We start from the raw sequence: 24,155 nt of genomic DNA, 5'->3' as shown, positions 1-24,155 counted from the left end.
CCTGAGCAATGCATTCCCATTTAAGCTTTTCCCGGGTGTGGGAGCTGGATAACTTTATTCTGGGATCCCAAGAAGATCCTGGAAGTTGTGGCTACTGTTAACTCAGGTTGAGGATTGATGAAAAATGCAGCCTTGCTTTCAAAACGCTGCTGGAGAGGTATGTGGTTTCTGTGACAGCTTTAAGCACCTAATCAGCTTGTGGGGAGGTCAGGGACACCCTGGGTGGCTATGAGCTGAAGTCTCTCTGCTTACAAGCAAGGGTCTAGTTCATCTGGTTTTAACATAAGTTCACATTCGTTACTGCTGCCGCTGCAAGGATGAGGACATTATGCAGAAAGGAATTAAAAGATTTTTATGGCTGTAAAGGAGTGAAGAGGAGGCAGCTGATTCCGCACTCAGAGGTGATGGGCACTCAGGAGGCACTATCTGGTTTTTATGCAGTGATTCTGTAAGATAAAAGGTATTAACAGCCATGGGAAAAGAACCTACCTCTGCTTTCACTTCTTAAAGACCTTTGCAGCAAGGTTCCTCTGGGAGTGTGAGAATGCGTCTGTGAAGCTGTTACTAGATTGTTCTCCTTGCAGATGCTGCAGTTCCAGCTCATTGTGGTGCATTTGGCCCTTGTGATTGCCCTGCTACAGTGGCACTCCAGCTCAGTGCTCCTCGCGGAGCCGGCGCCAGAGGTAGGTGAATGTTTCTGGTGGTTGTCATGTAACTCTGGTCTTCCGCTGGTTCTTCTTGGCCACAGAGTGTGGAAGACACCATGGTCTCCAAACTGTGTTGGAAGGTGAACGGCTGGTATTGATTCTGAGGACAAAGCAGGAACAGGACAACTTCTCCAGTGAAACGAGTGACGCAAATTGCACGGCTCTGGGAGGATGGACACTCAGTCTCATGCAACCTCTGCCGAAGCACCATGGCACTTTCTGTGTGTTTAAAGCATTGTCCAGTGACTTTGGATAAAGAACTTCCTGAAGAGGGGAAGGAGGTGATGGGGGGCAGGTGTGTGGAGGGGGAAGTGAGCTCCTCTAACACTGAAGGGAAAGTTTCGTTCTTAAAGATGAATAATAGCATGAGAAGTCTGCAACTTTTAGAAGCCATCAGGAGTTCCCTGAGAGAAGACGACCTGCACGAAAGTTACAAATTAAAGGAAACAGAAAAGACCAGGAGAGGGAAGGAGCAAAGTAACTTGCCTAAGTTTGTGAAGGAAAGCAGTGGACAAAATGGGAGAACTGCCTGACGTTTCATCCAGTACGATAAGCAGAGGTTGCACCTGCATTCTGTTCTTTTTCATGTCATCTTGACGTAAAACAGATCTGGCAGGAAAGATATTTATGTAATGGTTTCATGCCATAAGAGCATCAAGGACCTAAAAGTTTAATCAAAGTAGCACTGTTTGGCTGTAGGGTCTTTACATAGGTTTTTGAGATTGGCTTAGAAGATGAGTACTGAAAAATACTGAGGGATCCTTCTACCTTGCTCTCTGTCTTCAAGTGAGCATGGCTTGATTATAAAAAATAGTATTTGTTATAGAAAATAGGGCTTGGAGGAACCGTTCCCTAGATCAGCGTTGCAGCAGCTGCTGTTCTGATGCTACAAAGACCTGGTATCTTGTCTCTACCGATGACAGACTTCTGTGAAAAGAATATAAGTACAGAACATCTTCAGAGACTCCCTGATCCAGAGACCTGCGCTGGACTGGGGCATGTTTTAGCTATTGATGGGCCCGAATTTGTCTTGGTATCCATGACATCTTTTGGCAATGCGTTCCACTTCATCTGTGCGCTGTGTTTAAAAAGTAGCTCCTTATATTTATTTTAAATCCACCATCGAGTGACTTCACTGTGTGGAATGAGAAGCTTTTTCTTGAGGAAAAAATTACTAATCTTTATTTACTTCTTTCCTGTTTGCAATTTTATAAACCCTCCACCGTACTCCACACTCATCTCTTTGCTTTATCTGTGAAGTTGTGCTTTGTTCAGTGGTTCACTGTACAAAAATTGTTGTCTACTTCTGATTATCATTTTTACCTCTTTACAATTCTATTATATTCTTTTTCAGACAAAGTAAGTGGGACTGCATAAAGTACTCAAGAGCAGAGGCTATTTTTTACCTTCAAGTTTCAAGCATGATTGTAGATATTTATCCCCACTATCCAGAGGGGAGAGTTCAGTCCTTTTTAAAAGCATAATTTTGTTGCAAACCTCTGTGAAAGTTTTACAACCCTGAAATGAACAGCAAGGATTATTCAGTCCATTCAAGGCTCGTAAAAAGTAAAGTCAGAGGACAATATGAGATCCTTTACAAATATATTAACAGTGCTACATCATTTCTGTGATCATTGTAGTCATATGCTCTTCATTACGTAAAGATCACATTTTTTTACAGTCCATCATCAGTTATGCCACCCATCAGTAGTGGGAAATGTCATCACCACAACTATGGTGTTGGACCGCAGTACATATAAGCATATTGCATCATCTATTCAATGGCTTCCTTTACATTTATGCTGAACCCACTATGTACAAATATGAGAGATAATGGTGTGCTTCTAAAGATAGAGGAAAACCTGCTTTGAGGCATATGATAGAAGTTTTGGTTAGAAATTTGAATCTAATTCTGTGAAGATCAAGTGGAGCAAGAAAGCAAATATTTCATCTGAAGAGAGAATGATTTGAGCTTGACAAATGCTTTCGTAGGCTAGCTGCTGCCCTATATTTTTCTGTTAGTTGCAAAGCAAATATTTCACTTTGATTTCTTTCATTTCTCTCTTGATAGACCCCAATATTCTCAGCTATTCTGGATAGCAAAGCAGTTTAGTTTTGAAGAGGTGTTAAGTCTAATGTCATAACTAAGGTTCAAAATTCTGTGTCAAGTCAACATACTGTTCTTTCCTTTCCTCCTCCCCACATAGTGTTACTGCATAAATTCTTTAAATGTCAGTGCTGAGCAAGTTTATCTTGGGATATTTTTTCATAACAATTAATTAATTTGTCAGCTTTGTATGGAAAGTTCTGTGTAAGTTTTCATAACTATTTATTAGCTTTCATTTAAAAAATGAAAATCATTTTTCTGAAAAATATCTGGATGGATATTGCAATCTGGTAACGGCGATTGCATTTTTAAAAAGGATTAAATTACTCAGCTGAAGCTGTGATACTAGTCATACTGCTGATATAGGAATAGTGGGCTGGCCTACAAAAACAGAATTTGTGAAGTAATGAATTTGATAATTCTTGCAAAAATAATAAAGGCGAGTTCGATTATATCAAAAAAATATCTCAACCTTCTATGACAAACTCCTGTGGTGGAAAATGGCCATGTTTTACAGAAGGAACTTTGTTTTAAATCATTGGCCCAGGTTTAGTATCCTACTGATTATGTATTTATAGGACTGCTGCTGTGACACTGGTTCAAATGATTCTTCTAGAACTTGAGTAGCAAGCAAACATTCGCACTTTCTTTTGCAGCCTTTGGAGCCTTCTGCTGCTTTGGACATGGGAGCACATCCCATCACCAGTGAAGAGAAGTCAGCCACCAACCTGGCAGCCAAACTGTTTGTTCTTGATGAGCTAGTGTCTCTGGAGAATGAGGTGACTGAGACCAAGAAGAAAAGAAGTTTCCCAGGATTTGGCTCCCCGATCGACAGGATTTCTTCAACCTCTGTGGATGCTAGAGGCAAACAGAGGTAAATTCTTAGATGCTTCTACTAGCACTAAAGTTGGAAGAAGGCTGTGGGTAGGTGGCCTGGATACAGATGGGCTAGCTTTAGCCATCAGCAGATTTACTGTTGTTGTGAGGTGCCTCTGATCAGGGGACCAGAATCTCTACAGGATCCATTCTGGTTGCATGGTGTGTAATCCTTCAGCTGTGATGAATATTACAGGCACTAGTTCATTTATCCCCACAGTGCCATACAGCTAACTAAGAACATTCAAGCATATGTATTATTTTAGTTCATTTCCTTCTACTGGTGTGAACAAACATTGAGTTTAAAACTGCCTTTTTGATCATGAGACTGTTTCAAGCAAATATGCCTGAGGTTCAAAAGCAGAGGGGCAGGGCTAGGTGTTCCCAAGGCTGGGGTGGAGAGAAGTAATGGTGTGCACGTCTTGAATAGCAAGATGAAGTACACGTTGTGAAAATGGGCAGACAGTTAATAGAATGGGCTTCGAGACCTTGATCAACTTCTGATAAGCTGGAGTTTAATCAATACAGTAGTACAACAATATCATGCAGTACACGTTTGATAATAAACATGTTTGTACCAGGGCTAAGCAATGGTGCTTGCTATGGTGAGGGAGAGCCAGGGAGTTTGGGCAAAGCTCAAGGGGCTGTTCACTATACCTGAAAGAGCTTAACTGTCTTGTTCCCTTCTTCTGGTAACTATCTTCTTTTGGATGGAATCCCCAATGCCACAAAGTATTTAATAACAGCTTAATCTGGAAGTGGAAAATATTCACAAGAGCCAGTCAACATTACAAGTATTTTTTTCAAACAGAGTTTTGCAATATTTTGTTGTTTTTCCATTTATCCACCCAGTCTGCTACTAGGACTTTTTGACTGCAGCCAAAAGTGATAAAACACAAAATTCTTCAAACCTTCAGTAGAACTTTTCTGTTCTGTATATCTTTTCAAGAGATCAAAATCAGCTCATTCTTTGTTTGCTTTTTAGCATGTTTTGCCTTTTTGAAGCTGCGGTGCCTGTTTTGAAAAAGTACATGGTATTCCCAATTTGTCTCATGCTTTTTGGGTGGAAATCTCATTTCATTCTATGTGCAGTACAAGAAAAAAAAATTGAAAAAGGGAAATTGTGGTGAAAATTGTCCAAGTTTTTAACAGCTTGTCTCTGAATAATGAGCTTATGCAAACGAGAAACACACTGCACAAAATTCCTCCTTTCCCAGCATCATCAGCACAGTTTGCAGTTTTGTGTTGAGATTATCACTTTGAGGGAGCTGATTAGCTTTTGAGTTTGGGATTGACTAATTTATTAGAATCGCCTCAGCTATCTTGATCACTGCATTGATAATCAGATACTACCATCAGCATGGACCGCAGCTCAGATGAGTGCTATGAAACAGTAATAAGGCTGTACCTTTAGATGGAAACAGGCAGAGGCTGCTGCACTTCAAGGAGTAAAAGAGAGGACTGAGCACGCTGTCACTGTCGTGCACACAGTAGATAACAGCCCGTTCCTGTACCAGCTGAGACAGTTACCTTTAGAGACGAGATGATGACTTTTGCAGTGTGAAAGCTGTTAAATAGATTCAGCTCCCCAAATTAATACAGTGTGTATAGTGCCTGGCAACACAATAGAAACTTTTGGCAAAGAGCAGATGAAATGTAAGTCCACTTAATAGATTGTTGTGGCACCAACCAGTTACGGGAGAGCCCAGATCCTAATCTTGCTCATCAACATCAGTTTATAAAGCGTCAAAAGCATGGGAAAAGCATGCAAGAAGACAGGAGTTTTCAGAAGAGGCAGAAAGGTCCATAGACAGACGGAGAGAAAGAGATCCCGGCAATCTCAGAAAAGGCTGCTTTAAACAGAAAACGTCGCTGTGTCCCGAGCTAAGCGCTGAAATAGACGCAGTCTGGTGTGGACGATGGAAAAGGCTCGGGAGGGAGCTGGGACTGTCCTGTTGTGCTCGGGACGGCCGCAAGAGGGGAAGCGCCGCTGCACCGCCCGCGCCGCCTTTCCCTGGGGATGAGGTTACAACTTCCTTCGCTGTTCAACTACAGAGGATGACGGTGTTACAACTGCTGATGCAGAACACCACTACCCCCGTCCCCCCTAATCCAATCTGGATAACTAATTCCCCTTTTTACCAAGTCCGACTCAGTATGACTCCTGCAGCCCAAATCTCTCATCTGCCCCCCACCAGCGGTGCCTACACCGAAGGGAAAAGGGTGCTGCCCGTAGGACAACAGACTGAGGATCAGCCCTTTCCTTGCTTTCCCTATGGCTTCGTGCAACAGCGCTGGATACGTAGGTGGTTGAGGAAGGGACAGTAAGGACTACACAAACAGCTGCCCTTCGCTTGTGATGTTCTGTAGCCCCTCCAGCATGACCCACGTGGTGATCCCTACACGCATGATACGCTGTTACCTCCTGTTTGTTGACCTCATCTGAAAAGCAGCCAGAAGAGGCAACATGAAATGAGCTGCTGATACCGGAATGATGCCTCTGGGCTTCAGCCTGTGCCCAAGTGATGTGAGGAAGGAGGCCATGGACTAAACAGATAGTCCTGGGCAGGGTGTGCAGAGCCGCCAAAGCCACAGGCTGAGTGAGCGTGGGAGCCCTAGCAACTTCAGTTGGACTCGAGTGCACCATAGCGTGCTCTCCTGGTAATTACTTTGAGTTAGCAAACTTAAAGAACAAAATTTCTTGTTTGTTTTACTTGACAAGGACTGATAGAGAAAAGAGTTCATTTTCCAGGGTTTCTCTTTCACCTGCATTTTGCTGGCAAGCATTTCTGACAGCAAAAGTTGAGGTTATTCTCAGCTGCAGAAAATCTAACTATTTTCACAAATAACTAAAACAAAACTTTTGCTGGTGGAAAAAAATGCTCAAAAATGCTGAATTAAGATAGGAAAACTTCTTTATATATATATATATATAAAAAAAAAATTGTAATAATATATTCCTGCATAGAACTTCTTTCACGCTTTCCTCATGCTCTCATTCATCAAATTATCAGGAAACGTACCATATGGAGGAAAAAACCAAAAGGGTCTCATTTTCAGTCTTATCAAAGGCTTGCAACTATACAATTTTGAGAAGAGTGCATTGCTCAAGACCACATAGGAAAATCCTACTAGGGCTCCTTTGACTTGTCCTCTCTATTACTGTGCAATACTTTGTACCTCTTTACTTAACTTAGCTCCATTTGGCCCTGGAGATTTCAAAGATCCAGGATAATAGGTCACTTGAAGTATACGATACTATGCATGAAACAATTCCTCTTTATACATGCAATGTATCTCTCTTTTTTTTTTTTAATGAATAGCAGCAGATAACCTGCAAATTATATGTTTGCTGCCAAATGAAAAGAGGGATAGTGGATCAGTTTCAGCCAGTCTGTAAAACAGGTGCAGCTCTTGCCTACTCTTTTGTGAGATAAGTGAAGCATCTTATTTTCAAATGCTCACATCTTCGGCTGCTCCTGCACAGCTGTTCTGTCTGAGCAATAAAGTTGTTAGTGGGATGAATAGAGGAATCACAGATGTAGTAGCATGTAGATTATTCTTATGATGTCTTTCCCCGATTTTTTTTCCCTCCTTCTTTGCTTTTTTTTCTCTGTGCAGGAAAGTGGTTGAGCTGCCTAAGAGACGGTTTGGAGTTCCTCTCGACCGGATTGGAGTGAGCCGTCTCAGCAACACCAAGGGTTAGCAGTTCCTGCAAGTAAGCCAAAGTACTCCGGAGGCGGGCAGGCTCGGAAAACCCTTCCTGTTCTCAGTTACATGGAGGCACTCGAGTCATGCCAGTAGTCTTGGAAAGGGTTGCTTGGGGAATGATGGCTTCTTATAACATGGATTGCGACTGTCAATTTAGCTTGAATGCCCTAAATTAGAACTTAGTACCCCTCTGCAAGAAAGCAAGTATTCCTACTGTTTTCCATCTCCTGTAGATCACCTTACACTGTGCTTGTCCAAACCTTGCATTTCTGACATGAGAAAATGTAATGTTTGCTGCTTTTTTGCCTACAGGTGCTACTGTTCTGAATGATTGATGCTGTATTGGAAACATTACAGAAATACAGAAGATCCATCGTAGCACGTATTGTCATTGACTAATGATACAAAACTCAAGGAACTGACCTCCTGCAAAATCTGTTTCACATTGCATTTTACAAATGTTGCATTTACAAATAATAACAAATGCGATTCATCAGATCAAAATGGTCTCACAGTTGTGCACAGTGCCACTGATAGGGGGGGACAGAAAATATGTATATGGTTTAATTGCATGGCATTTATTTCTTAAACTTGCAGAAGTTCATTATCCTAGCAAGGACCGTTAGATTTGTTGGACTGAAAATAAAATTTCCAGACATGCCAAAAGCAGTCCATGAAAAGCAGACAGTTTGCTTTGCACTTTTCTTTCAAGAGGATGTTTGTCTGGTAGATAAAGGGAGGATTTAACAGTTACGGGACAAACCTAGAATTTATTTGAACTGCTGTTTGGGAGAAGATGTCTACTGACTTCACTAGGAGTTAGCCTGAATAAGAACTATGATGATACCTTAGTATTTGTCCTGATGTTTTTAGTAGTCTTTATCTTATCTGTGCACCGTATTTAGACATGTTTTCCTCATATGGCAGATCCTGGAATGTGGTTAGACTTTGAGTTTCCTCCTCTAAGCTGATGAATACATATCACTCCTCCCTATGCATAACATAGGATAGCATCCAAGTATGAAGTCATCTACTTCCTAGGCCATCTGCATCATATGCCTTATTTTAGCCTCTTGATGAGTGCATGGGGCATAATCAGGCATCCAACTCCAAAAGTTCAAGCATTTCTCACTCTCATAAAACGTAAACATGTCCTCTCCACTTCATTTCAGAGTAAAACAGGTTATCTTAAACTGTTTCATGATTTTCACTTCTTTCCAGCTTATAAAATAGAGTTGAAAAGAGCTGTTTGCTGACATCTCAGTGCTCAGATTCCTAGCTGATATTTTCTAAACCTCACATGCTCCTTCTTGGACTGTGGTACATGTCAGCTAAATTCCTTGGATTTCTATTCTTGGGTATAAATAATCCTTAGCATTGCAAAAGAAGATTCAGAGAAAGGGATTATGCAGCACTAGGAAAAAAATGCTTCTTGTCAAATACCCTGTGTTAGGCAGAAAGTTGTAATAAGGTTGCAGATAGAAATTAAGTGTTAATTTCCCGATCTTATGTGAGGCACAAAGCACCTGGTCATCGGTTAGCAAAATGCGGAAAAATGCAGTCAGCTTTTCAGTCAGCTACAGGAAAGGATTTGGGAAGTCAATGGGTCTTTGAAATTTAAGCTGTTCTGAGGACTGGGATTTTGGGGCAATTGCCCTGGTTCAGGCCATGGTGAGAGATGAGGCTTCCACTCAGAAGGGCAAGTAGCATCCAGTTCATGTCTGAGAGGGGGGCAGCGCTCAGCCATAGCAAGGACCTTTCCCATTTTTCCTTATATAGCCCTGTCCCAAGACCAGGATGGGCCCAGCCATAGAAAGCTTGCAAGAAACTTCACTTTTCTTGACATCTTCAATATAGGGTAATGCTGCTGAGAGCAGCTGCACAAACCAGTGAATCACATCAAAAGGTGCCCCCATCTTTCCCAACAAGCAGAGCACGCTCTAGCTGAGTTAGATGATTGTTTCTACTTCAGTGGGTGAGTTGTCAGTGCTCATGCGTGAGTTGAACCTCCACAGATGCTTTCCAGACCAAGCTCTTGAAAGTCATAGAAAGAAAGAAGGGCTGTAAATCCATATGTGGTCATCTTGGTTTTTTGTTCCCTGCTTTTCTACTGGTCTTACTGCTCATTTTCTGCCTTTAAGCTCTGAGAGCTGGATTGAGTGAGTCTGTGTAGACTGGCTGACCCAAGACAAGATTTTCTGTCCATGCTAGAAGCAAATCTACAAATGCAGACCCAGATAAGCCCAGACCCTGCCCTCTGCAGTTTACTGCCACCACCTATCCCGACTCTGCCCTGTGGTTTAGTAAACAGCAACCTTATTGCACTGAGCTCATCCAGTCTGCAGATAATCTGCTTGCAAGGCAGCCATATGTATGGGGCATGGGCAGGTTATGGAAGTGAGGTACTCCTGACAGCTGTCTGTCAAAAGTAGCACGGACAGAGTTATTGCGTGACATAATTGGGGAGACTCTTATCAAAAGAACCCAATGCTAACACAGTGGCTTTGTAAAGACACTGCTGGATTGTAAAAGTGTTTAACAGTCCGCAGATATTAGCCTGGGCTTCCAAATACAGAGGGTTTTAAAGCCTGTAGTTGTGTGCAGAAGTGTCCTCCAGCTAAAGGGTGATGTGAAAGCAAAGCAGGACAGAGATGTCTTTGGTGGTGTTGCTTGGAACTGGGAGCTGGAAGCTTCAGTCCTGCTCTTGGCTTCCACCTCACTGCGTGGATTACTTTCAAGAAAGCAACAGCTTTTTTGTTCCTCTGCCCCCTTCCACCTCAGAGCACACTGAGATCTCCTGTGACTCAAAAAGCACGCTTTAAAATCCATAAATTGGCAGGTGCTGTTTAAAATATGATGATGCCTGAAAGGCTGAACGTCCCAATTTGTTTTCATAGACAATATTGGATAGCCTCAGCCCTCATGCATAGCAGGGAGGTCAACAAATGTGAAATGAAGATATACTACAGTATCCATTGCACGCTAGATTTGCCCTGCTCTGTCTGTTTGCAAATGCATTCAGATGCCTGTGAGGATTTTCTGGTAATAAATCAACGCAGTCTACTAGAATGTTTAAGGGAAATTCCTTCAATTATTGCCTGCGGGTCATTAACTTTAGCAAGAGTGACTGCCCAAGCATGGGTAAGGTGTGAGCAGCCAGAGTGTGGAGGTGGCACCTGAGGAAGGGTTTCTGTTCTGTGTGTTTAGGAGAACGGACAGGACCCCCACAGTGACACATTAAGGGTGAGCCTAGGGAGAGCTTCACTGCCTTTGCTCCAAATTAAGTGAATTGCATTCAACACTTATTCATCACTCTAGCAGAAGCTGCTAACACAACAGCATACAGTGCCTGTGAGGAAATAGCAGGGTAGTTTGGGTACCATAAGCGCTTAAATAACTGCACTGATAGGATGTAGAACACCATGTGGGCTAAAAATTGCTGCTAAGCAGCACGGTGCCTGGCACTCCAGGGAATTCCTGTGTCTAGGATCAGAGCAAGCTGTTAAATAGCCACAGATGCTGTATTCCTTTTCCTGACTTGCTGGTGAGCTGTCACACCAGGTCAGAAGGCACAGCTACAGCTAGCGGGTAACAGATGGAGCCTGCTGCTCTGGCCTTTCGTTGCACTGGGATTTTCTGCAAGCTGAAAGCATCGGAGCTGAACACCAGCTTGGGGACCTCGTGCAGCTCTTGTAATACACCTCCCTTTCAGCTGGTGCACCAAATCCTTAAAGAAAAGAGAGATCCTTCTCTTGGCAATAGCCTATAATTTTTTCTGAATTTGGTGTGGTTTTGAGGGTATGTGAAAGTATGCTCCCACATACATTTCATTTGCACAAATGCAATAGAAAATGGGGAATGTGTTCTGAATCACTACCAAGGAAATAGCAAAGAATTAATGTTAACAGCAAACTGTATTTTGTGTGTTATTAAACCTCACTGATATGATCAAGCTGGGTTTATTCTATAGATGCCAGCTTTAGCCTGTAATAGGATGAAGAGATCTCCTGTTAATGAAGTACCCACAAGGTACTGCTGTGGTAAGCTGCACAACTTGCCAGAGCCCAAGGCAATGAATGTAGCATGGTAATTACAGCTTTGGGAGAGGGAAAGTTTTGAAGAGTGCGTAGCATGCAAGCTACAGTTAAATAGCATGGCTCGACAGGGCTAGAGAGACAGTTCAATTCTAGTCAAAATCAGTCCACGCATTCACAGTGACTACCAGATTCTGCTCTCATTTATGCTGTTGGAAACCTCAAAGTTAACATCAGTGGCCTTAAAATTTACTCTTAATTTAGGCTTTTGAGAATATGGTTGTTGTCTTTGCAAATAAATGAAGATAATGTGACTTAAGATGTATATATGTAAGAACCAGTGATGGATTGTGATTTCTTCATTTTGAACAGGGAGGGACATAATTCTGCAGTAGAAAAAGCTAGCTAGCATTTGAACTGACCAGCCAGATGAGCCAAAAATCTCATCTCAGAACATCTCTTTAGGGTGAGCAGGTACAAATTAGTGGGTCTGGTCCAGTCCTATGAGGACAGCAGCCCACACATTTCCGTAAGGAAGACCCAACTCTCACTCCCAGTTCTGATCAAAAGGAAGAGCTTCTTCCTCAAGCACATTACACCAGGTCTGTGTTGCTATAGCTAGGTGTTTAATGGGAGCCTTGTTTCCATTGTAAACTTCACTTGAGCCATTAAGGTAACAAGAGCCTAGATCCAGGGAAATGTGCTGCCCCTTGAGCCTCTGCAAGGGGTGAGAAAGAAAACAGCACGTGCTTCTGTGCAACAGAAAACCTTTATTGGAGTGATATCCAAAGGATCCAGACTTCCGTGCCTGTCCTCCCCCAAACCTGCTGTGTACGCTGATGAGACACGATGAGGAACAGCTCTGGCTCAGCAAGCTGAGGCAGGCAGCCACGAGCCCTTCACGTTACACCCAGCCTGCCTTCCTGTCCCAACAGTGGGTGTTAGGTCATCACAGACCTGCTCGTAGGAGACAACAGGAAACCCAGACACCACCATGAGCAACGTCTGCAGCTGAGGGCAGACGCCTAAGCTCAAGGGAGCTGAGTTAGTGTTTGGTGCCTCAGGGCACATGGTGAGAAGGGGAAGAGTAAGCGGTGGCAGCAGACTGAATGGCACCCACAGGATAAGGAAAGTTGGGAAGCATCTTCCAAGTAGAAGATCATGGTACATTAAACCTGGAAAGAAGGAACAGTGGAGAGTGATAGTGGGCTACCGGCTCCTGACATAGTCCCTGTTAGATGTGGCCATGGTGTGGTCATGGAGGATGGCATCCAAGTTAGCAGCACGAAGACAAAACAGAACAAACTCTTAACACATTGATACCCGGCAAGGCAGTTTGGGGAAGGGCTCATCTTCGTCCTCTAGTCCTGGCGAACCTTCAGATGCAGTATTTCCAAAAGCAGGCTGGGAAGGGATACAAGAGAAGGATGTTAGCATCCAGGAGACTTTCCCAGCTTCCTGCTCTAGCCCTGGAGCAGGTTTCAAAAGCCCCATGCCTTGTGAGAGCTGGGATGTGAAGCCAGCATTGTGGTTTCTGGGCACATCTCAATAACCAGCTTTCACTTCATATAACACTTTTAGAAAGTGTTTCTTCTAGCTGCTTATGGTGTAAAGAAGGGGTCTAAAAGTTGTTTTCATGTTGCTTCATTTATAAGGGTTTGCTTTTCCTTTTGCTCTACTTCAGCAATATCAGGAATCAGCTTTTTTCTTTCCTGTCTACTGGCCAATAGTTTTGCTGCCTCAGAGATGCGTGCAGAATTTTTCACCTGTGGCTGACTGGAGGAGCAGGACACTGACTTGGAGAGACCTGATCTGGTCCTTACAAATCGCTCTATCAGTCTGCTGCTGACTGTCCTCCAAACAACATTGATCTCTGTGGGATCTTCCAAGAAGAACAGATTAGGGAAGGATGCAAATTTTGGTGTTGGAAAAAAATAGCTGTATCACCAGCATGTTCTGTTCTTTGAACCTTGTGTGGGTCTCCTATTGTCAGGTATGAGAAGAGGTTTCTACCTGGTTTTTGAAAGCAGGATCTTGGGAGAAAGCTTCTACTGAACCAGCAGTGCTCATGCTAAGACATGAGCTCCTCCCAAACTGAAAGGACTTTAGATGAGGCAAAGATTCTTTGCTTTAATTTCTGGCAAAATCTGATTTAAACTTGGCAGGGAGAAGTATTTTTATCTACATCTGAATCTTCCAGACTGGTGGGGGCATGAATTAGATTAGCCAAATTAACGACAGCCTCCAGGGTTGCTTATAAATTGCAGATTGTCTAAGCATCATCTAAGCCCTTAAGCAAGCCTTGCACAAAGGGATTTTCTCTTGGCTGCCTGGCAGGTCATCAGCTTGCACATGCACAGAGCAGGTGGGGTAAGGGCAGAACTAGCCCTCTTGCTTTTAGGCCAGATCTGTCATCAGTGACTTCTTGTTTACAGCTGCCACTGCTTTGTGGAGGAATCCACTGAAAGCCAGCACCAATGGCATTGTCCGTGAGCTTGTCAGGGGCAGCCTTGCAGGAGCATTTGTGCAATATGCTCCCGAGTCACTGGACACAGACCAGACAGAGCTTGGACACCAACTGAGGGACCTACCAGATCTTAGCTCCTGCCGTTCTTGGTTGATTTCCACATACTTTAGAGCTGCTTTTCAGCAGCACAGACAAGCGCTCCTTTTTCCTCTGTAGGGAGGCAGTGACCTTGGCAGAGGGGAGCGCATGCAGGGCACATGCCTCATTATGCCTTCAGCACGAGCTTTGTGCCCAGAGCAAAGCGAGGGGTGCACTGTGGGGACGTGTTCATGCAGAACTCAGCCCCTCCAGGACAGGCACTTGTTGCCCATATGATCCCACGTTCCTCTGCGAAAAGAGGGATGCAACACTGACTGCCTCCAGCGACGTCCTGGGTGTGCAGACCTGATGTACCTGCCCTGACAGCAGACAGGGTTAGGTACACAGTCTTTCTCTGCAGCTGCTAAACCAGCCAGCCTTTAGCAAGAGAGGGCCAGGACTGCTAGAAAAGCTGCCAACCTCTTCTTTTTCAGCATATTTGGGGCATGTCTACTGTCAGTGTGTTGCACAAAGGAAGCCCTGGAGGCGAGAGCTGGACAGGATGGCTGCACAGCGCTAACCTAAAACCTACCGCGCTTTTTGGGCTGGGATGCGGAGAGACTTTCCAAGGCATAGGCCACCTCTGACCCTTCCTCAGTTGAGAGCTGATCCTTCAACTTCTCCAGCTGTTTAAAAAACAAACACAGCAGTTAACAAACTCCCCATCATGAGGAGCTCTGCAGCATGCTGGCAAGCACATGGTGGCTCAAAGGCAGGAGATACAGCCAGCCTGGCTGGCAGCAGCACCGGGGAGGACAAGGTTTATTCCCTGGAGAAGGACCGTCCCAGGATGATCTGCCTTTGGAGCACTCACATGTCCTCCAATAAGCTGCCTATTTTGTAGCAGTGGTGTAAGCACCTTCTACTCTTTGCCCCCACCTCAGGGTGCAAAGCCCTGTGGAGAGGAAGCTGTGTAGAAGAATATTGCAACGCTAAGAGTCAAGTCAGTGCTGGGGCAGGAGGTCTCCAGGCACCTACACACTGCAGCAGAGAGCATCACTTCTGCATTGCTCTGGGCTGTCGCTCCTCTCCTTTCCCTCCAGCTCTTGCTAACTTTCCTTGATTATAATGTGGAATGTTCATGGTATTTCTTCTTCACCTATAGCTACTCTTTTCTAGTAGACTGGGAACATCTATGGCCATCATCTAGACATCTGCTCTGTCAGGGTTGCTCCCAGGAAGCCAGAGCTTAATGTCGCTCAGTACTAGAGCAAGGGGCTAGGGTAGGAGTTGGCAGCCTCTCATCTGGCATGCCGTGCTGTGCTTTTTCAGTTTGAGGTGAAAACTGCCAGGTGAAACTCAGGAGAACCTCCAGGATCCACACGAACAGCTAGACCTAGCCTGAGAAATAGGAAAAAGGGCTTCCACTGCCTGCGGGGTCTGGGGCATAGTGGAAGCTGTGTCAAGGTTACTGCACACCTTTCCTTGTTCCTGGGAACTCGGTGTAGGACGGAGCTTACTCTTGCGATATGTGTGTGTGAGCACACAGCAGAGCAAGCTCTGGCCCTGGCCAGGGCTGCCTTGCTAGTAAAGAGCTGTTGTGGTTTGAAGTGGGGGGGGAGGTCCGGGTGGCAGAAGCTGCCCATCAGACCGGACTCCCGTCCCCCTCGGGGCTTGAGCCAATCGGCGCCTCTGCGAATTGCCCTATTTACGTCGGACAAAGGAACCGGAAAGGTGTGCCGGTGCCCAGGAGCAAGGAGACGGGAGGGGGCCACGGCCCCCTCCCGGCCGGGCCGGCGGCCTGGGTCGGGCCGGGCCGGGCCTGCTCCGTCGAGGATGGCGGCGGAGCCGCTTGGGGAACTCGGGGAGAGCCCCGCTGCCGGGGCGCCCACCGGGCCGAGTTCACCCAGACAGGACTGAAATCTAAGAGAAACGGCCACACACATAAGAGGTCAGTGAAGATGGAACGGAACAACGTGTGCCGCGGCTGAGTCCCCCTTGCCAGCAGCAGCCCCTTTCTAACAGTCCTCGGTGGAGCAAGCAGAGACCCACTCGCAACCAGTGGATGACCCACGTCGGAAAGAGATGCCTAAGCCTGAGACTATTGTGAATCATGGGCACAGGTAGAGACACATTTACGCATTTTATGCATTCAGAGTCTGTACGGAGACGCATTTAAGGTCGACATGACGACCCACGCCGGAGCACATTTAAAGTTTGTTGATGACCCACGCCAGAGCGAGTGGCTGCGGCTCCTTAAAAGCCCAGGACTGGTAAAGCCCGCACTTGGGGCAAATCCGATGGGGTAAGGATTTGCCCCCCAGCGGGTAGGATTCGCGCTTTCGCCGTGAGTAGGGGATCCACTGGATCAAGGGACAATGCTGTAAGGACTCCTTTTCCTTTAAGAGAAGCGGCAGTAACAACTTGGAATGAACTGACCTGCACTCCCCCATTCCCTGCCCCCTGCGCCGCTGGGGGGAGGAGGTAGAGCCGGGAAGAAGAGGCAAAGAAGGGGGGAGTGGTGTTGTTTTTAAGACCTGGCCTTGTTTTCTCGTTATTCTCTTAAGTAACCGTTTTTGTGTGCTTTTCTCTTTCTAGGTAGCTGTTAATAAATAGTTTTGCATTAAGAAAAAAAGCCTCTTTTGCCCGGGACTGTGGTTGGTGGGTGCTCCTCTGTTCCTGTCTCGATTCTCAGCTCTTTTGTTACATTTTTCTCTCCTCTCCATTTTACTGGACTGGGAGAGCTGCGTGGGTTTGGTTGCCGGACTCAGCCTAACCCACGACAAGAGCCCAAACAAAAATCAGTCTAGATTAGGTGTGCGGAGCTATCCCTCTAACTTCCACCCATTATTGGATGCAGCCAGCTGATGCAAAGCCCAGGAAATCAGGATGACCTCCCCTCCTCACTCCCTTTTCTTCCATGGAGATTTCCTTTGGCATCTGTTTTGTTCCTGACTTGGCCTTCACTGATGGCAGAGGCAAGAGCTGCCTCAGCCTTTATTGCACTAGTCTACAGCCTTTCTCTCTTTTTCTCTTTCCTGGCTTGTGCACCTATTTAGCCCAGGTCCTGCTTTTCCCTTTGTGTTATACATGCTTATGTTATAGCAGCAGAATGAAGAGTAGCAGGATGCAAAGACAGAAGAAAAGGGCATAAGGACAGTAAGCACAGTTTTTCAGCTATTCATGCAACAGTATGATACATGTGTCTGTGCATTTGGTCCTCTCACCTGTTCAAGCTCTTCAAATTTCTTTGCAAGCTCCCAGTCTGCAAGAAGGGAGAGAGTAACATCAGCACCTGCATTGCTTCCTAAAGCTCAAATCCAAACCAGTTTCTTCATTTAACCTCTTCAAGGGTTGACAATAAAAGACCTAGTTGTAACTTAATTCCTGATAGTGATTTCCAAACCCATGGTAGCAGAAACAGTAGCAGAAAAGCAGGCTTTCTTTGCTGAATTCTATGGGTTTTTACCCTAATTCTCTGTTATGAGGGAGGCTTCTTTATCGTTCACCAGGCTTTAGGGGAATTGGTCCAACAAGGTCATGTACCGTGTGATACCAGCTCAGGTGAAACTCTTTGCTGTTTTTTAATTTTCACCCTGATAACAGCAAATCCCTAACGCTGGCTTTTCTGTCACTGGTCTTTCATATGAACTCCCATTGCTTCCTTAAAGACTTGGTTATCCTTACATTACTGGTGCAGGCAGAAGACGCAGATTGAGCCTAGTGTAGCTTATTGCTTTGTAAGTCAGCGAACATCAGGGCTGGCAGAATGGAGCAACAGGAGAAGCAACACTGCAGTGAGGTGCACGAGTTTCACACTTCTAATGTTAGGGGAGCACAGGGATCTAGGGACCAGCTCCAGAGACTGGACTTGGAGATCTCAAGGAAGAGCAGTACTTTACTAGACTGTCAAAAAACTGTGCACATGGATGAATGAGCTGCCCTGAGATACCCCATCCAGGATAAGCAGAGAGTTAGGTGCCCGTGAATGGGATCTAAAACCTCCAGCTGAACTGGGAAGGCCTGGACTAGCAATAGGTTAAGCTGCAGGAAAGGATGTGGGATTTAAATATCACTCCTCTTCAGGACTGACGTACCTTATTTCAGACGCAAACGGATGTCAAAAACAGTGATTTTTTTTTTTTTTAATAAGATAGCTGAAACAATGAAAAGCACCATGGCAAAAACACCATGGCAAAAGGATCTCAGTCAAAACTGAGGGACTGAACTACAGCAGCTCTCCTGGGAGGGGAACGCAAAGGGATCAGCTGTTTTTAAGTGCCAGTTTGGGAAAAAATGTGCTAAAATAAGCAGAAGAGCCAGGAAAGAGCTAAAGAATGTCTCTGCCCGGCCCCACAAGAAAGCCAAAAGCCAGCCCCGGAGCTGCTTTCTTTATCTTCCCTAACGTGGCAGCAGGCGTTGGTCTGCATCTCCAGGGAGATTTAGGACATAATTCCCCCTGATTTCAGATAAGACTTCAGCACACAGACATGTTGCCAGACTTGGGCTTTTTTTTTTTTTTTTAAGTTTGAAACTAAGCAGGAAAGTGCCAAGAAAGAGCTGACTGCCTTCTCAGTTTCTCCTTTGAGAAGGAAACAATTCAGTTGAAAAATCCTGAATATTTTCTGACAGATACTCATCCAACAGAAAAGCAGCAGTTCCTAAGCAAATCCATTGCATCAGGTCTCAGTTTGAGAGACCGGCTGGGGCTGGGGCTGGGCTGGGAGTCAGGAGGTGGGGGGTCTGTTCCTGGCACTGCCAACAATGACCTCAGGCAGATTCCTCTTAAGCATGTCTTTACGTATCCATAAGGTAGAGGCAGCCAGGCCTGCATATTTACAAGTGAAAAGTGCCAGTTAAGAGATTATTATTATTGTTATTGTTGTTATTGTTATATTGTTATTCACATTTTTACCTCTTTCAGAGTTTCAAGTGCCTATTTTGGCTCAATTTTGCACAAATCGTAAGCTTGGCCAATGTCTGCTATGAATAGAAAATGAACAGCGGCTGAAATTTGGAACAGATTATCTCAGGCAGGGGGAAGGAACTTAATTTATGGATGAAGCCTTGAGAAACTGCCTGCTGTAAATCCTTTGTCTGTGCTCTGCTCAGAGATTCATTATATTCAATTGTCTGGCATAAAATGCAGCCTTTCCTCTAGGAGGAATAAGTGCAATAATCCATAAACCAATCATAAAAATGTTATTTCTTGAATGTATCCCCTTTGCAAGAAGAATGCCTTTGTCAGTATAAGGACTTGATTTATTTGTGTTTATTTATTTGTCCCGGGATTGTTTAACCACTGCCTCACTGCATTAACAAGGGGCTGGGGAAGAGCACTGAGTGATTTTGACAAATGGATTTTCACAACAAAATTTTTGCTGGGTGCTATTGGCTGTTTTCACAGGGAAGAGCAGCTTCCTGCTCTGAGACCACCACATATGGCCCAAACCCTCCCTTGGCTGCGGTGGCTGTGGGCATAGTTGACCCCTGTAATCCATATGGTGCTTGTGATCACTGTGCGTAGTGTCATGGAAAGCCCAAGCTTCTCTTCGGCGAGTCTGAGTTTAGCCACATGCAGGTGGCTTTAAATTTGGCGTCTGTTCACACGGGCCACTTGGCCCATCTTTGGTCTCTCTGCTCTGTGGGAAAAGTCTGTTGTCTCAACCTCTTGAAACAGTAGCAGAGGCTCAGGCTGACAGGAGCTCCCACTACCCTTGTCCCAACCTACACCTGACCTCAAGGGACCTCAGCCACATGCTTTCTGCAAAATTTCAACGCCACCCCACTGACCCATGCACTCACAAGATACTGCTGGTTTTGGCATGCCAGCAAGACACTTAGCTGTATCTCAAAAGCACATGGGGCTGTATGGGGTGTGGGTGGAGAGGTGACTTCCAAGGCTGGCCCATGCCCCAGACGTAGTGCGCAACGTCTCCGGGATAGCAGGGGCACAGGGACTCAGCAGCATCTCTTCTTGTTATTAGTTATGTATGCACAGATACTCCCTTGGCAGCTCAGTGTCTGAGGAACTAGGACGTGTGATTTTAGGCAGCTTTACATCGCATTGCAAAAGTAGGTCCAGGAGCCCCATGATGCAGAACACCTGACATTATTCATGTGTAGGCACTATACCGGGTGCTTCCACTTTTTGAGCAGTTGGTATTTCTGAGGAGCTGGTTCCTTACACTCATGCAAACACAGATTCAAGAAGCTGAGATCTCCCATCCCCTTCTCTTACCAATATTTTCTGGTCTTCGCCATGCAAGCTTCTTATTAAGGAGGAGAGTCAGCAGAGTGTCCTCATGATTTGTGTCTTCTCTCTCCGGAAGCACTCGGTTCTCTGCAGCACATAAAACACACCTTTCTGATTCTCTAATGACAAAAAGGATGAACCCTCCAGTCCCCAACATTTAGATAAAAATTAAGAAGGCTAAGGAGTGGAAGGAAAACGTCTCCTGCCAGCACTTTGTCAGAGTGCAAGGAGCTCGGAGGAGGATGAAGATGTGTGATAACAGAATAAAATGTCCGTGCAGTGAGGGCTGTGCAGCGAAAGGGTGCAGGCTGGGAGAGCCCTCCCCATCAACTCCGGGCTGCTGGCCAGTCTCACTGCAGCCTCATCGGCATGGCAGAGAGCTGAAGATGTCTTCTCGGTTTAGACAGTCCCAACCTCTTCTGCAAGGTGAGTGAGGTGGATGCTTCTGCAAAGCCAGACAGCTACCCACGAGACTCTCTCTTCTCAAAACTGCAGTTGCTTCCTCCCATCACCCCATCCATCTTCCCAGGGCAAACAGAGGAGGGAACTTGCTCCTCACGAGGGCTGGGGTGTGGGTACCACAGCTGAAAAGCCCTGCAGCCTGTTCCTGCGCTCACTCAGCCTTGGGGCTGCTCCATCTGATTGCCAGCGGTATTAAAGGATTCCTCCTGAACAAAGCTGAAGTGTGGAGGAGTTTAAAGTGAGCCACTATATCCCCCAGGAAGCCTCATACAGTAGTTGTAGGCCATGCAGGATTTTTCTGGTTTTCCAGGAAAAACCTCCCCAAGATGCTGTCCTAAAGCAGTTTGGGTCTCTCTCTGAGGTCCCTTTAGGGAGCTTTCTCAGTGGTTTTGCTTTAGTGGTTGTGGCTATGCCCTCAAATGAATGGTTGTGAAGGTCAAGGGTTCAGCAGAAACCAACAGACACAAGGGATGGGACTAATCAGAGCCCTGAAGGCTTTCAGACCCTCCCAGCTCTGCTGAACAAATTTCGAGGATCATCTAAAACTTGAATGTTGCATTCATTTTTCAGAATGACAGAGTGGGAGCCAGACTTTACAGGGAAAATGGCCATGCCCCAAAATCTTTGGTCTGAACACCCCTGCCCCACATCCAGAGCCTACAAAATGCCTGCAGAATCCATGGAAAATACTAAGAAATTATGCAGAAAGGCTTGTTTTCTCTTCTTCCATGATCTTTAGGACTTCTGCTCACTCCCTTGAAGGAGGTGAGAAAGGACAAGATGGTCTCTTACAGCCATCAGCCCTACATAGCTGTGACGGGATGAGCCCAATTATTTTTGATACACATGGGGCTAAACCTGGTACCAGATGAGCCTTAAGGATGCTCAAGAATACATGAGAATCAGCTCCAGTAGCTAAAGTCACAAACATCTGCAGAAGCAGAGGGATCCTGGCCAAAGTGATGCTCCAAGTATTTGGCCAGACTCAACCCTGCCTTACGCTGCGGCTGAAGCTGCTGGTCCTGATTGTGATCTCTAGAAATAAACTCCAGGGAGTTCGCAGAGCTGCACACTGTGTAAAACTTGCAGTTAGCGTGGAGTGCTGTAAACCTCGTTCCCAAGTCTGAAAGACAGTTACGATTTTAAAATAGCTACTTTCAGTCATTTGGGGGATTTGCTACAGAGAAAAAAAAAACATATAAACACTCTAGTAAAAAGTAAACAGAAGCAGTATTTAGATAAAGTGGCTTCCGGAATGTTTTGGTTGTCATTACAAAAATAAATAGGTGATATAAGAGGAAAAATCATTTGAAAAGCAATGTTATTTTCAAGCCTATATTTAGCAGCTTTTTTTTTCTACTGCCAAGTCTCTTTAAGAAAGAAGATTAATGATTGACATTTCCCTGCAGAATAAGTTCAAGCTAAGATTACTTTAAATTATGGGAGAAGAACATATAAAAAGAAGTTTTGTGAATAAAAAAAAGATTCAGCACCACCCTACTACTGACATTTATGAGCTGTCAAATCTCATATGGTGCATGCTGGAATTGCTACTCTCTGATATTTTAATGTTTTTCCTAGGAAATTTTCTTTTGGGAGAGAAAGAGCTACCCTTACCAGATTTTACCAGATCTGATATTTCTCCTGATTAGCAGAATGTGTCATACGACCAGCTGCAGACCAGAAGGACAGCTTTAGCTCACGCTAATAGGAACAAATCTCTGGGTAGTACCCATGTTAGTTGATAGTTTAGTATAGCTCAAGGTTCATTTTATTTTCTTTCACGGAAAGAAAGTGTTGCACGGCCATGACAAGCAGCAAAGCAAAGCAAAAAGATAACCACCTACCTGTGTCATCGAGTTGGTATTCCAGCTTACCTTGTAGTAAAAAAGGCTCTCCATGTGTAGACGGGACATACACAGTCATGGTCAAGATGGTTAGCACTCCAAGGGACAGCTGGACAGACCGCATCTTCTCCACCTTCCCACCACCCAAAAGCATTCTTCCTTCTGGCACAGTGGAGGACTTCAATGCAACCCAGTGCCAGATGAGCTCACTTTTAAGAGGCAGTGGATGTGCCGTGATTGCAAATGGCCTTTGGAGGAGGGGAGAAAAATATCTCTTGAGATATAATTCAACCTGTCAATATGATTCACTCCTTTGGGAGTGGACAGAACAACCCAGTAACAGACGTCAGATGGAACCTGTTCAATATATGTCATATCAGACTGATTTAATGAATTCTGATGTTCCCACAGGCATGCACCGTCCACGCACGCCAATATACATTCCATACATACATATATTAAAAATATTTTTTCTCGAGGCTGCTGCTTAATGGAGTTCAGACATGAGGAATCCAATCCCACATTAGCAAGGAAGATTTGTCTCACGTACAAGTTGCCGTATGTCACCAGTTTGGACAGAAACAGGTTAATGGGTTTTTGTAATTTATCATCTCACTTCCTGGTGCCTATATTAATTAATGTGAGATATAACGAGTGCTGAAGTGGTGGGAAACAGAGGCCGAGAGCTCTTTTCATTTAAGTGATCAGAGGATGTTGAGTGTGTCTCGCTCACTGTGACTTATGGCTTTGTCAACGGGAAAGGCATCACACCCTATTTTGGGATTGTGTCTGAACGGAGGAGTGCAGATTTGGCAGCGGATATGGAACACATCAAGGATGGGCAACTGTCTTCAGTTTTTTCTGGGGAAAAAATAAGAAGTAGAAGGTCAGATGCTGGTTCTGGCTGCATAGCCATATTTTATTAGCTTAGAGCAAAGTATTGAGGCACACTGCATGTATTCCATGTTTTCTCAAGTCGTGACTACATCTTGGTCTGGCTTCTATTTGTTGTCTGTCCATCACTATTGATCAGGGACCTGCTACAAGTTCTCTATTACAACTTTACCAAGAAAAATGTTGTAATAGTAACAGCACTAAGCTTTGTTCTTCACTTCTGCTTCTTCTGCAGAACTGAATCATCTGTACCACACTTTGGCCAAGCTCTGACTTGTACATACACTCCTAGTGACTCACTTTGTGTGCCAGCTTACCCAACATAGCTTCATCTGATGGTACCTGCACTTAACTAAAAGACAATATCATTTCCATGTTTGGGCTTTTGGCTTCTGGTCCCCAGCTCTCCCTACAACTTGCTGTGCACCTTGGATAGCTATAGAATGACTAGCCTTATTTACTTTTTACTAAGAAATGAAGTGAGAGAGGCTCAGATTTTTTGCAAGAAGTACCTATGAAAATGAAATGTGATGCTTCCATTAAGGAATACTTCTGTATTGAGGAAATACTCCAAAATTTTCCCCACAGATATAATATGTACAAATAAACCAAACATCCCTTTTCTCTCAGTCTTGTGAACCAGTGATCAACCAGATGAAGTACTCCCTTTTCCTTCTTCACAAAGTTCTGTTTGAACTGAAGGACACCTATGTCCT

The 24,155-nt window shown here is 44.8% G+C and overlaps 2 protein-coding genes across 2 annotated transcripts; one reads left to right on the top strand and one right to left on the bottom strand.

The window, feature by feature from the left end:
- The first annotated feature begins 584 nt into the window (after positions 1-584).
- Positions 585-7,736, top strand: OSTN (osteocrin). Its single transcript, XM_086618635.1, has 4 exons — positions 585-683; positions 3,471-3,688; positions 7,312-7,391; positions 7,714-7,736. Exons 1-4 carry the CDS (start codon positions 585-587, stop codon positions 7,734-7,736), a joined length of 420 nt encoding a protein of 139 aa, XP_086474761.1.
- A 5,077-nt stretch (positions 7,737-12,813) lies between these two features.
- Positions 12,814-22,699, bottom strand: UTS2B (urotensin 2B). The gene is made up of 5 exons (XM_086618623.1): positions 22,576-22,699; positions 20,222-20,323; positions 17,208-17,245; positions 14,573-14,666; positions 12,814-12,839 (listed from the first exon to the last, which is right to left on the bottom strand). The coding sequence occupies exons 1-5, from the start codon at positions 22,697-22,699 to the stop codon at positions 12,814-12,816; spliced, it is 384 nt and encodes a 127-aa protein (XP_086474749.1).
- Between the last annotated feature and the right edge of the window lie 1,456 nt (positions 22,700-24,155).

Source organism: Tauraco erythrolophus, chromosome 11 (assembly GCF_009769465.1).
Source record: "Tauraco erythrolophus isolate bTauEry1 chromosome 11, bTauEry1.pri, whole genome shotgun sequence".
Taxonomy (NCBI): Eukaryota; Metazoa; Chordata; class Aves; order Musophagiformes; family Musophagidae; genus Tauraco; species Tauraco erythrolophus.
The sequence above is the reverse complement of the archived record's forward strand: the minus strand, read 5'-3'. Positions and strand labels throughout refer to the sequence as shown.

Coding starts and splice junctions, on each gene's coding strand:
- OSTN (XM_086618635.1), top strand. CDS start 585: ATGCTGCAGTTCCAGCTCATTGTGGTGCATTTGGCCCTTGTGATTGCC. Junction 3,689..7,311: donor GATGCTAGAGGCAAACAGAG/GTAAATTCTTAG, acceptor TTCTCTGTGCAG/GAAAGTGGTTGAGCTGCCTA. Junction 7,392..7,713: donor CCGTCTCAGCAACACCAAGG/GTTAGCAGTTCC, acceptor TTTTGCCTACAG/GTGCTACTGTTCTGAATGAT.
- UTS2B (XM_086618623.1), bottom strand. CDS start 22,699: ATGCTTTTGGGTGGTGGGAAGGTGGAGAAGATGCGGTCTGTCCAGCTG. Junction 20,324..22,575: donor AGAGCCTTTTTTACTACAAG/GTAAGCTGGAAT, acceptor TATGTGCTGCAG/AGAACCGAGTGCTTCCGGAG. Junction 14,667..17,207: donor AATTTGAAGAGCTTGAACAG/GTGAGAGGACCA, acceptor TTTTTTAAACAG/CTGGAGAAGTTGAAGGATCA.